Here is a 13,471-nt window from a genome sequence, read left to right as displayed (position 1 = left end):
CTCAATGTGCAGGCAGAGCAATCAACTGCACTGGGGAAACTGGCCTATTCGATAGATGGATTTTAGAGAGTTTGTCGGAAGCTACAATTACTTACTAAAAAATGAACAATATAGAGAACGACTTAAAGAAACTTCATGTGCCTTGAGCTTTTAACAGTAAATTTCATTTTGAGATTTCATCCCCATCTTAATTAAATGAAAGTGCGGAAATCTTCAATGAAATAGTAAATGGTATTCATTTTTATAGGAACATAGACAAGCCAAAGGCTATGCGGGCCTCTTTAGCATCGAGAAACATTCATTTATTCTATAGTGCCAAGGAAATGTAATTGAACTGGATGGAACAATGCTTACTCTCTTTGAGACCAACCTCTTGGGTCTTCGGTTTTCACAGTTTCAGCTGGACATTCAGTAATCTCATTTTGATCATTTAATTTGTTCAATATTTTTTCATCGGCTTGACTGGTTTCTGACACAGCAGTGAGACGAATTTCCTTACTTCCAGATTTATTACCTACAGACCCAGATTTAAAAATTTCATCAGTGCCCTTATCTTCAGTACTGTGATTCACCTCCTTTATTGATCCTCGCTGATCTTTCATTTCAACTGGCGACTGAATTCCAGGCTGGTTCTTCACTCCCTTTTGGCTACCATAGCACACGTCTGCTGCCTGAAAATGATCGCCTTTGATTTCTTTCTCATCTCCTTCATCTTGAACTGGTCGAAAATTGCTGCCGCTGGAGACTTGAAGACTGCTGCCTTTTTCCCTTCCCAAGTTACAATTCTTAACTTCAACCATCAGCTGATTATTTTCCAAATTACTGGGAAGCATTTGAAGGCTTCCTTCAACTTCCTTGCTCTCCTCTCCTCCTGCATTGCCATTTTGCTGGATAAGTTCTGAGTTGGATAATCCCTGACTTTGTCCTGAGGTGCAGGCAGTTTGTACGTCCTCACCTGTATGGCAGTTGATATTATACAGGCTGTTTTCTGCACTTTTGAAATGTGCGATAATACGGTTAAGAAAATTATTAGTCCTTTCCAGGTAATTGAAATGAGCAGCACTCACTGTGAAAAGATAATTGAAAAAGCAAGAATTAATCAGACAATTACTATTAGTTTCCCAGAATAAGAAAACAGACCGTCAATTTCCATTGGACTGTTCCTCCTCTGCCACAGTAACCTCACTGGAGTTGTGATGGACTAAGATCAGTTCTGAGGTAATTTCTTGCCTAAGTGTCATAGCAGTGAGAATACTGGAGTGATCTGCACTGCTCCATCAGGCACAGTCAGGACTGCAATCGTTCCACACATAAGGCATTTTTTTGGGAGAATGGTGAGCTTCCCGTCTGTTCTGATGGGGACGGGGTGGGAGAAACGACCTAAAAATGATGGTTGAGCTCAGCTGCAAAGCGCTCGGGGACCATTTTGGAAGGTCGCTCTGATCTCACATTGCACTGGGAGACCCCCTTCCCTCCCGTCATGAACATCGGAACCATCCCCCATCATCAGCTGCATGTTTCCCCCACCCCTCCCCAACAGGGAGCCCCAGCACTGCGGCATCGGAGCCCTGCCAATGAATCCCCCATCATGAGCCCTGACATGCCGCCCTCAAACAAGAACAAAGAACAATACAGCACAGGAACAGGCCCTTCGGCCCTCCAAGCCCGCGCTGCTCCCCGGTCCAGGATTGAATCCTGAATCCAGGATCCCCGCCCAATTTTCCAGCCTATCTACATCCTAATATCCTATCCACCGAGCTGTCCCTCACAGCTACGATGCTTTGTTCATCACAACCTATTATCTCACCCCCACCCCCCCATTCCAGACCATGTGATCTCCAGGGAGAGACTCCCAACATGGCCCCCTTCCTGCTCCACCCCTGCACAACTTCCCACCATCATCATATTCCCCCGACATAGCCTCCCCATTATAGCCCCCACTTAGGCCCCACCCTCTCTCAAGTCCCATCCCTTGGCACTGACCCTGGCATATTGTCAGTTCTGCCCAACCATGTTCCCAGCCACCCAGGGACTTCAAAGATCTCCGAGCCCTCCATCACGGCTATCGCGCAAGGCCTCTGCTAGTGGAGACCAGTAGTGATTATTGTCAGTCTCATGTCATCCCGAATGTTGGAAGATCCCTGGAGCTGGGAGAATCTGGCATCGAACAGACTATGTATATTTCAATGCTACTTTAAATATGCTGATCGGCCTCATACTATTCTGGGCACGATCTGGTTTGTGCCATTACAAAAGTACCATGATGACTGCAAACTGTTTTTAGGCCCGCACACTATTTTCTGGGATTGGCACAATCTCCGCCAGGCATGGTGAGGTCGGAGAAACGCCTTCCCTCCAATCCCCCCACAACCTAGTCATTATCGCATTGTTATTTGTGGGAGCTCCCTGAATGCAACTGAATGAAAAGTACATGACACTTGCATTTCAAATGTACTTCATTGATGGCAAAAGATTTTCTTCCTTACTGTTAGATTAAAACAGAAAAGACGAAAAACAAACTATGCCAATTATGAGTAGAAATCTGTAATTTGAATAATGGTTATTGTTGGTTGCATGGCATGAAAGAGTGAGTTGTTCCCCCTGGAAGGCCCTGTTATAACCATCTGTTAGTCACCAATGAGGGATCAAAGAAGGGATATAGGTGTCAGGCTTTGTTAGGCCAATGCTGTGTAGTGCAATTTGCTCAGTCCTATTCTATTTATATATTTGCAGTGGATTACATAAGATTGTTTGTGAGTCAGCTATGTCCTGCCAGTGAGGATTATGTTATCAGGCTGTTTACAGGCATATGAGTAAGTTGCCATGGTTGCATGAACACTCCCTAATGTTATGGCTGAGCCAGATACCTGTTTGACTTAAACAATCAACAGCTGAAGGACAAGACTTTTGGACAAGTTGGCATTAATGATTAATGCCAAAATATTGATACATGCAAACTTCCTCAGTAGTGTGCATGCTTCCAAGATCAGTACACTATAATATCTCCTTTCTCATTACTTCACCCTGGGGTTAAAGACCTGCATTCATGTAATTAATGCACGGGCTTATCTCTTTCAGTGCAACAAGGCTCAAGATCATCTGATAACAGTGCACCTGAAATTTGGCAGCAATATCCTTTGCAATTTAAAAAATTATTCTCACTGAGACCAACACTAAGATTAACAGAAGATGCTCAGGTGAAACTTCTTTACTCGGAATAGAAGATTTGCTGATAGGGTTAGTTGTAGTAAGGTAGGACAATATTACACACTGACACTAATCTGTTGGTCCTGTTTCTGCATTGTAAACATGATGTAATTCTATGTAATATAAATTGATACAGTCTCAGGACAAAGAACAAAGAAAATTACAGCACAGGAACAGGCCCTTCGGCCCTCCAAGCCTGCACCGATCATGCTGCCCAACTTAACTAAAACCCCCTACCCTTCTGGGGACCATATCCCTCTATTCCCATCCTATTCATGTATTTGTCAAGATGCCCCTTAAAAGTCACTATCGTATCCGCTTCCACCACCTCCCCCGGCAGCTAGTTTCAGGCACCCACTGTTTAAAAATCCTGCCTCGAATGTCTCCTTTAAACTTTGCCCTTTGCACCTTACACCTCTGCCCCTAGTAATTGACTCTTGCACCCTGCGCAAAAGCTTCTGACTGTCCATTCTGTCCATGTCTCTCACAATCTTGTAGACTTCTATCAGGTCGCCCCTTAACCTCCATCTTTCCAGTGAGAACAAACCAAGTTTCTCCGACCTCTCCTCATAGCTAATGCCCTCCATACCAGGCAACATCCTGGTAAATCTTTTCTGTACTCTCTCCAAAGCCTCCACATCCTTCTGGTAGTGTGGTGACCAGAATTGAACACTATATTCCAAGTGCGGCCTGACTAAGACTCTATAAAGCTGCAACATGACTTGCCAATTTTTAAACTCAATGCCCCGGTCGATGAAGGCAAGCATGCTGTTTGTCTTCTTGACTACCTTCTCCACCTGCATTGCCACTTTCAGTGACCTGTGTACCTATACACCCAAATCCCTCTGCCTATCAATACTCTTAAGCGTTCTGCCATTTACAGTATATTTCCTATCTGTATTAGACCTTCCAAAATGCATTACCTCACATTTGTCCGGATTAAACTCCATCTGCCATCTCTCCGCCCAAGTCTCCAACCGATCTATATCCTGCTGTATCCTCTGATGGTCCTAATCACTATCCGCAAATCCAGCAACCTTTTTGTCGTCCGCAAACTTACTAATCAAACCAGTTACATTTTCCTCCAAATCATTTAAATATATTACAAACAGCAAAGGTCCCAGCACTGATCCCTGAGGAATGCCACTTGTCACAGCCCTCCATTCAGAAATGCACCCTTCCACTGCTACCCTCTGTCTTCTTTGACCGAGTAAGAAGTTTAACAACACCAGGTTAAAGTCCAACAGGTTTATTTGGTAGCAAAAGCCACAAGCTTTCGGAGCCTTAAGTTCCTTCTTCAGGTGAGTGGGAATTCTGTTCACAAACAGGGCATATAAAGACACAAACTCAATTTACAGAATAATGGTTGGAATGCGAATACTTACAGCTAATCAAGTCTTAAAGGTACAAACAATGTGAGTGGAGAGAACACCAAGACAGGTCAAAGAGATGTGTATTGTCTCCAGACAGGACAGCCAGTGAAATTCTGCAAGTCCAGGCAAGCTGTGGGGATTACAGATAGTGTGACATGAACCCAATATCCCGGTTGAGGCTGTCCTCATGTGTGCGGAACTTGGCTATCAGTTTCTGCTCAGCGACTCTGCGCCATCGTGTGTCGTGAAGGCCGCCTTGGAGAACGCTTACCCGAATATCAGAGGCCGAATGCCCGTGACCGCTGAAGTGCTCCAGGAAGAGAACAGTCTTGCCTGGTGATTGTCAAGCGGTGTTCATTCATCCGTTGTCGCAGTGTCTGCATGGTTTCCCCGATGTACCATGCCTCGGGACATCCTTTCCTGCAGCGTATCAGGTCGACAACGTTGGCCAAGTTGCAAGAGTATGTACCATGTACCTGGTGGATGGTGTTCTCATGTGAAATGATGGCATCTGTGTCGATGATCCGGCACGTCTTGCAGAGGTTGCTGTGGCAGGGTTGTGTGGTGTCGTGGTCACTGTTCTCCTGAAGGCTGGGTAGTTTGCTGCGGACAATGGTCTGTTTGAGGTTGTGCAGTTGTTTGAAGACAAGAAGTGGGGGTGTGTGGATGGCCTTGGTGAGATGTTCGTCTTCATCAATGACATGTTGAAGGCTCCAGAGGAGATGCCGCAGCTTCTCCGCTCCGGGGAAGTATTGGACAACGAAGGGTACACTGCCCACCATGCCCCATGTTTGTCTTCTGAGGAGGTTGGTGCGGTTTTTCACTGTGGCGTGTCAGAACTGTCGATCGATGAGTCGAGCGCCATTTCCTGTTCTTATGAGGGCATCTTTCAGTGTCTGGAGGTGTCTCTTGCGATCCTCCTCATCCAAGCAGATCCTGTGTATACGGAGGGCTTGTCCGTAGGGGATGGCTTCTTTAACATGTTTAGGGTGGAAGCTGGAGAAGTGGAGCATCGTGAGGTTATCCATAGGCTTGCGGTACAGTGAGGTGCTGAGGTGACCGTCCTCAATGGAGATGCGTGTGTCCAAGAATGCAACTGATTCCGGAAAGGAGTCCATGGTGAGTCTGATGGTGGGATGGAACTTGTTGATGTCATCATATAGTTGTTTCAGTGATTGTTCACCATGAGTCCAAAGGAAGAAAATGTCATCGATGTATCTAGTGTATAGCATCGGTTGAATGTCCTGTGTGGTGAAGAAGTCTTGTTCGAACCTGTGCATGAAGATGTTGGCATATTGAGGTGCGAATTTGGTCCCCATGGCTGTTCCATGTGTCTGGATGAAGAACTGGTCGTTGAAGGTGAAGACATTGTGGTCCAGGATGAAGCGTATGAGTTGTAAAATTGCATCTGGAAACTGGCAGTTGTCGGCGCTGAGCACTGAGGCAGTTGCAGCAATGCCATCATTGTGGGGGATGCTGGTGTAGAGTGCCGAGACATCCATTGTGACGAGGAGCGCTCCTGGTTCAACTGCTCCATGTGTGCCGAATTTCTTTGACCGAGCCAGTTTTATATCCACCTTGCCAGCTCACCTCTGATCCCATGCAACTTCGCCTTCTGCACCAGTCTGCCATGAGGGACCTTGTCAAAGGCCATACTGAAGTCCATGTGGACAACATCCACTACCCTAACCTCATCAATCATCTTCGTCACTTCCTCGAAAAACTTGATCAAGTTAGTGAGATATGACCTCCCCTTCACAAAACCATGTTGCCTCTTGCTAATATGTCCACTTATTTCCAAGTGGGAATAAATCCTGTCTCAAAGAATCCTCTCCAATAATTTCCCTACCACTGATGTAAGGCTCACCGGCCTGCAATTATCTGGATGATTCTTGCTACCCTTCTTAAACAAAGGAACAACATTGGCTATTCTCTAATCCTCTGCGACCTCCCCTGTAGCCAGTGAGGATACAAAGATTTCTCTCAAGGCCTAAGCAACTTCCTCCCTTGCCTCTCTCAGTATTTTGGGGTATATCCCATCAGGCCCTGGGGCTTGTCTACCTTAATGTTTCTCAAGAACCCCAATGCCTCCTCCTTTTTGATATCAACATGACTCAAACTATCTACACACCCTTTCACAGACTCATCATCCACTAAATCCTTCTCTTTGGAGAATACTGACGCAAAGTATTAATTTAATACCTCACGCATTTCCTCTGGCTCCATGCATAGATTCCCTCCCCTGTACTTGAATGGGCCAACCCTCTCCCTGGCTACCCTCTTGCTCTTTATATATGTACGAAATGCTTTGGGATTTTCCTTAATCCTGCTGGCCAAAGCTTTTTTGTGACCCCTTTTAGCCCTCCTTACTTCTTGCTTAAGTTTCTTTCTACTTTCCTTGTATTCCACACATGCTTCATGTGTTCCCAGCCCCCTAGCCAGGGAGAGGGTTGGCCCATTCAAGTACAGGGGAGGGAATCTATGCATGGAGCCAGAGGAAATGCGTGAGGTATTAAATTAATACTTTGCGTCAGTATTCTCCAAAGAGAAGGATTTAGTGGATGATGAGTCTGTGAAAGGGTGTGTAGATAGTTTGAGTCATGTTGATATCAAAAAGGAGGAGGCATTGGGGTTCTTGAGAAACATTAAGGTAGACAAGCCCCAGGGCCTGATGGGATATACCCCAAAATACTGAGAGAGGCAAGGGAGGAAGTTGCTTAGGCCTTGAGAGAAATCTTTGTATCCTCACTGGCTACAGGGGAGGTCGCAGAGGATTAGAGAATAGCCAATGTTGTTCCTTTGTTTAAGAAGGGTAGCAAGAATCATCCAGATAATTGCAGGCCGGTGAGCCTTACATCAGTGGTAGGGAAATTATTGGAGAGGATTCTTTGAGACAGGATTTATTCCCACTTGGAAATAAGTGGACATATTAGCTTTCTTTTTCTCTTTGACTACGCTCACAATATCTCTTGTTATCGGAAGGTTTTCTGTCACTGCTGTCCTGCCCTCCACACACATTCAGGAAGACTAAGCAGCTGGAATGTCCTTCGCGACGGGTACTTCCCTTTTCTACACAATCATGAAGCAGGAAGAGGCGCAGGAGGGAGACAAGAGGCTCTGAGAATGGGGCTCATTGGCAGGGGGTACTCACAGGGAGAAAACCCTCGTACAGCAATGCAAAGGCTGGGAAATTCCTCAGAGTGGGAGGTGTCTTGTGAAATTTCCCAGCCAAAATAGATGAACAGTGAAACTTCAGAGCTGCCAACTTCAGAAGATAATGCTGAATAATTCAGGCTCTGGCTTTTTAATGTGAGTGGTTTAATTCAGTTGAAATTAATGCATGGCCAGGATTTTATGGCCCCTCCATGGCGTTACCCATCACTCTCCCACCCCCAAAGCAGATGTGGCGAACCATTTAAATCCCCATTCAGTTTGGCGGGACAGTAATGTTCCCACCAGCCAGGAGGGGCTGTAAACACTGGTCCATGAAAGCCAAGCTGTACAACTTCAGAAGTCCAGTAAGGTAACTTTTATTTCAGTCTCCTTATAGGTGAGGGGACCAGAAGTGCTGCCGCAGATTGTGCAAGGAAACCTAGGCCTCTCCTGATCCAGAGTTACCCCCTCCCCAACAAAGACATTTCCAAACCTCTCCCCAACCATTCTGGCACATCCACGTACATTAATGCTGGCATGATTTTAATGACCAGGCTGCTTTGGGTGGGAAGTCAACAAACTGTCTACAAATAAGTCTGAGACATTAAAATTATCTGAACCTGCTTGCTGTTGCTTCTGGACAGATATATGCTTTGTTGTGTCTCCATGCAGGACTAAAGATAAAGGCCTATTTTCTGATTTTCTGAAGGGTATATACAATTTTTAAAAATGCTTAACAAGTATCTACAAGTGAAATACAAATGATCAAAAACTGGTGACACTCAGGTTGCAATCGATAAATTAACACTGCAGGGAATTTAAGCATAAGTCTCCACAGGCAGGGTTGGCGCAGAATTCTGCTCAAATTTCAGTGCAATCTTTGCATAAGTATGAGGCAAGAAACTTCAGGCCATTATCTCAGATGCCTGGAGTAAATTCCATATTATCCATTGTGGGATGCCACGTATGTGCCAGCTTGGTTTAATTGCAGCATCGCACATCTGAATGAGAAAGGTGTCGGTTCAAGACCCGCTGCAGGTCTTGAGTGCACAATCTTGGCTGATACTGAGGGAGTACTGCATTGCCAGAGGTGCTGAGATGTGAATTCAAAACGCCAACAACCCTTTCAAGTGTTCATATATGTTCTTACAGCATTATTCAAAGAAAAGGAATGTTCTATTAATGTGCTCGTCAGCCTCTTCTTCAACCAACATCACAAAAACAATTTATTTGGTAATTTATCACAATTTTGCTGTGACACCTTCCCATGTGCAAGTTACCTGCAGCATTTCCCAACATCGCCATAGCGCTGATGTATAAGAGTCTTCAAAACAAAATCTCGATGAGTATATTTCAGTTTAAAATTTATTTATTAGTGTCACAAGTAGGCTTACATTAACACTGCAATGAAGTTATTGTAAAAATCCCCTAGTTCACACTCCGGGCCTGTTTGGGTACATGGAGGGAGAATTTGGCATGGCCAATGCACCTAACCAGCACATCTTTCGGACTGTGGGAGGAAACCAGAGCACCCGAAGGAAACCCTCGCAGACATGGGGAGAACGTGCAGACCCCACACAGATAGTCACCCAAGCTGGGAATTGAACCTAGGTCCCTGGCGCTGTGAGGCAGCAGTGCTAACCACTGTGCCACCGTGCTGCCCCCAATTGTCCTGATTACTCACTTATCTAAATTCAAAAAAGTTAGATGTCAGTTAGTGAGAGCCAGGTATCCCCTAGATGTGCATAGGTGCACTGCTGATGTTTAAACAGCGAAGGGGATAGAATATAAAAGCAGGGATGTCTTGATGCACCTGTACAGGGCATTGGTGAGGCCGCAGCTGGAATACTGTGTGCAGTATTGGTCCCCTTATATGAGGAAGGATATATTGGCATTGGAGGGAGTGCAGAGAAGGTTCACCAGGTTGATACCGGAGATGAGGGGTTTGGATTATGAGGAGAGGCTGAGGAGATTGGGTTTGTACTCGTTGGAGTTTAGAAGGATGAGGGGGGATCTTATGGAGACTTATAAGATAATGCGGGGGCTGGATAGGGTGGAGGCGGAGAGATTCTTTCCACTTAGTAAGGAAGTTAAAACTAGAGGACACAGCCTCAAAATAAAGGGGGGTCGGTTTAAGACAGAGTTGAGGAGGAACTTCTTCTCCCAGAGGGTGGTGAATCTCTGGAATTCTCTGCCCACTGAGGTGGTGGAGGCTACCTCGCTGAATATGTTTAAAGCGCGGATGGATGGATTCCTGATCGGTAAGGGAATTAAGGGTTATGGGGATCAGGCGGGTAAGTGGTACTGATCCACGTCAGATCAGCCATGATCTTATTGAATGGCGGGGCAGGCTCGAGGGGCTAGATGGCCTATTCCTGCTCCTATTTCTTATGTTCTTATGTTCTTAAATTGAAATAATTTGCCAGTACAGGGCATTAGTAAGCTTCCTACTGCTTGTTCAGTCATGAACATTTATGACAGCATTGGCTATCTGGGGTCCAGGTTGAAGAATCCTAAACTCCAGTGGCAAGCTCATGTCTCCTGGCACTTCAATGAAACTGCTTGGCCACAGCACCCCAGAAAAATGAAAACCTGCCTTGCTCAGGTATCGGATTACCAGGTTTGGCAACTAATGTCTAACTGGTTACAATCTTCCACTGCCAAAGTGGGGCTATCTTGGAATCGACTAGTCAACAAAGTAGCTCATTTACCTCCTCCACTACAAGAAGTATGTGCATTTATGACACAAGTACATGTGCAAATAGAAACTTAAAGCAATAAATCTCTGTGCACACATATCCCTCTTTTCCTCTTCATGGTCTGCATAATGCAAGATAACGTGGAGACGATGGAAGATCTGCAAGTGTAGCCCAAAGGTCACTGAAGGAAATACATTCAGGCAGTACAAATGTCCTAAGACAGGAAAATAGTGTGAACTTTTCTCATCATAGACGTGGGATACTTGAGGAGCAGCCAATTGGTCAGGTAAACAATCAGGGACCCCAGACTAGAGAGGCCAAACACTGCGGATGTTGAAAATCTGAACCAAGAAAAAAAAGCTGGAAAAAAACTCGGCAGGTCAGGCAGTGTTTGCGGGGAAACATTGTAAATGTATCAGATCAATGACCTTTCATTAGAACTCTTTTCATCAGAACAGTTCGGGTGAAAGTTCATTGGCCTGAAACTATGGGCAGGATTTTACGGCCTCACTCGTCCCAAAACCGTAAAATCTGCCTGAGGTCAACGGACCTTTCCATGATCTGCCCCTCGCCCTCTAAGATTCCAGTGGTGGGTGGAACGGTAAAATTCCGGTCGTTAACTCTGTTTCTCTTCACGGATGCTACCTGACCTGCCGAGATTCCCAACTTTTTTTGTTCTGTCCGGGAATGAAATCTACCCTGAAAAGAAACCCACTAGCAGTGAAACACCATAATTGCCTCACGTCAGAACGGTACCAATACAATAATTATTAAAGATGGGAGATGCCAAACTGTGGGAAAATCATTTTCATGCTTTGAATTTGAAAATTACAATAAGATAATTTTAATAAGAACAGAAGTTCTTATTATGCTTACTGTGTATTATTATTATCTTCTTTTAAGTTATCACTGTGCCACCATACTGCAAGGGGCGGCACAGTGGCACAGTGGTTAGCACTGCTGCCTCACAGTGCCAGGGACCCAGGTTTGATTCCTGGCTTGGGTCACTGTCTGTGTGGAGTTTGCACATTCTCCCCATGTCTGCGTGGGTTTCCTCTGGGTGCTCCGGTTTCCTCCCACAGTCCAAAGATGTGCGGGTTAGGTGAATTGGCCAAGCTAAATTCTCCCTCAATGTACCCGAACAGGTGCCAGATTTTCACAGTAACTTCATTGCAGTGTGAATGTAAGCCTACTTGTGACTAATAAATAAACTTTAACTTTAAGTTTGAGGAACTGGGTGAAGGTTTTGTACGTAATGTGATAGCCCATTTGCAAACAAAAGAGTAAGCAAAAAAAAAGAGTGATTCTATTTGTTTTTACAAACTTGTTCTATTTTATAGTTTTGTTCTTACCTCTGCTGTTCGTATTTGCTCGGTACAGTTCACATAGAGCAGTGACTATTTCGGTGGTTGTTTGCAGTATCTCTTTAGCACTCTTGAGTTTTTCCAGCAATTCAGTGCTAATCTGTTTGCTTAGGAACAAAACTGCATCGAGATTCTCTTTAATACTCCGTTCGTCATTCTCACAAAGTTTCCCCCTTTCCTGAAGCAAAGACTTGAGGATGTGATTTTTTTGCCGAATTGCTCCAACTGAATTGGGAATATTGCCTGGCTGGTGTACGTTTTCAAGCTGGGCCTCCTCCATTCTTCACAGTTATTGGTACTGAGGATCTGAGAATCGTTGACACTTTCTAAAAGAGGGCCTTGCAAAAACATGTAACAACTGTAACTTTGATCAATTATGAAATACTGTGTGACACTCACTGACTGAAGTGCCTCTGAATGGTTCTCTTTCTTGATGTTGACTGTTGTGCTCTACTTCCTGCAGATAAATGTTACCAAGGTGACTGGAAGGTGGGACACTTTAAGTTTGGCTCTTGATGCTGGGCTTTGTCGGCTCTGTAAAGCAAAACAGCAGAGTTGGAAAGAGATATACTTTCTTTCATAGAGAACAAAAAGGTAAACTTGTTAGTATTCCAATATTAATACAGCATTCAACCTGTAACCTTTGATACATTGTGGTAGAAATTCAGACCCAGAATCTTCAGTACATTAACAATATGTATTATGTTGCCACAATTAGGAGGTGACTTTGATCATGGGCCTTCATATCATTAAAGAGGGAAACTGATAGTGTTCATCATGCTGCGAATTGGCAACTCACCTAATCAGGAGAGCGAATATGAAGCACTTCCAACACTGAAGGCAATTTGCACCACTGCTCCTTTGTACCAACATCAATGCTGAAGATGGCAGGCAAAGCTTCCGGAGCCACTATTTTATTGGATCCAGCATGAATGCAGTCCTGTTGGAGGGGAGCAGCAAGCGGAGAAGTGTCCTCATCCTACCAAGCTGCGGGTAATGGCAGCACCCCCACTCCCCCCATGATGGTGAGCTGATAGGGATATAATAACATGCCTCCATCAGCTAAGAATGAACTATAGACATTTATTAATGAACAACAATTATTTATAGGGTAATGTAGTTTCACTACTTCCTGGCATGACTCTAGGATCTAACTGCTGGGACAAGCCCAGACAAGTTGGGGTGAAATCTCAACTCTGTCTCCAATTGGTCAGTCCGGGTCATGTGCTGATTTCAGAAGATCACCCCTTATAGGGTCAAGACAACACATCCCTCCCCCTCTAAGTTCCTTTACACACAGAGTAATAGTTAACTTATACAATAAACACTTTTAATCAGTCCATCAAAAACTAAACACCTCAGGTGACTTCCACTTCCTTGCAGAGCAGCATAATTCCACCGAATGTGTGTGTCTGTTGGGTACTTTCTGTATAAATGGTCACACTTGGTCTCTCTCTGGTACTGATGCTTCAACCTCCTTTGTTCCAGTTGGAACAATACTCCCGCCTGTCACAGTCTGATTGGACATTTCATTTCTCGGGTAGCCAACAACACTTTCAGCTGGCAACAGCAAATCAGGCTGTGATATTGACTCGCGGGACAACTCACGTCCATGCGAATGGTCCACATATTTCCTCAAAATCCTGTCTGGCACACTCACTTCATAAGACAACAG

The 13,471-nt window shown here is 44.8% G+C and overlaps 1 protein-coding gene across 1 annotated transcript in view; it reads right to left on the bottom strand.

Moving 5' to 3' along the window:
• The window catches only part of dthd1 (death domain containing 1), an 82,128-nt gene extending 70,052 nt beyond the window's left edge, over positions 1-12,076 (bottom strand). The window contains exons 1-2 of the mRNA XM_078225019.1: positions 11,785-12,076; positions 371-1,066 (exon numbers count right to left, since the gene is read on the bottom strand). Of these exons, the coding sequence (XP_078081145.1) occupies positions 371-1,066; positions 11,785-12,076 (988 nt within the window). The remainder of the gene's footprint in view (positions 1-370; positions 1,067-11,784) is intronic.
• Positions 12,077-13,471: the final 1,395 nt, after the last annotated feature.

The sequence above is a fragment of the Mustelus asterias genome, chromosome 1 (genome assembly GCF_964213995.1).
Source record: "Mustelus asterias chromosome 1, sMusAst1.hap1.1, whole genome shotgun sequence".
NCBI classification, from domain to species: domain Eukaryota; kingdom Metazoa; phylum Chordata; class Chondrichthyes; order Carcharhiniformes; family Triakidae; genus Mustelus; species Mustelus asterias.
The sequence above is the reverse complement of the archived record's forward strand: the minus strand, read 5'-3'. Positions and strand labels throughout refer to the sequence as shown.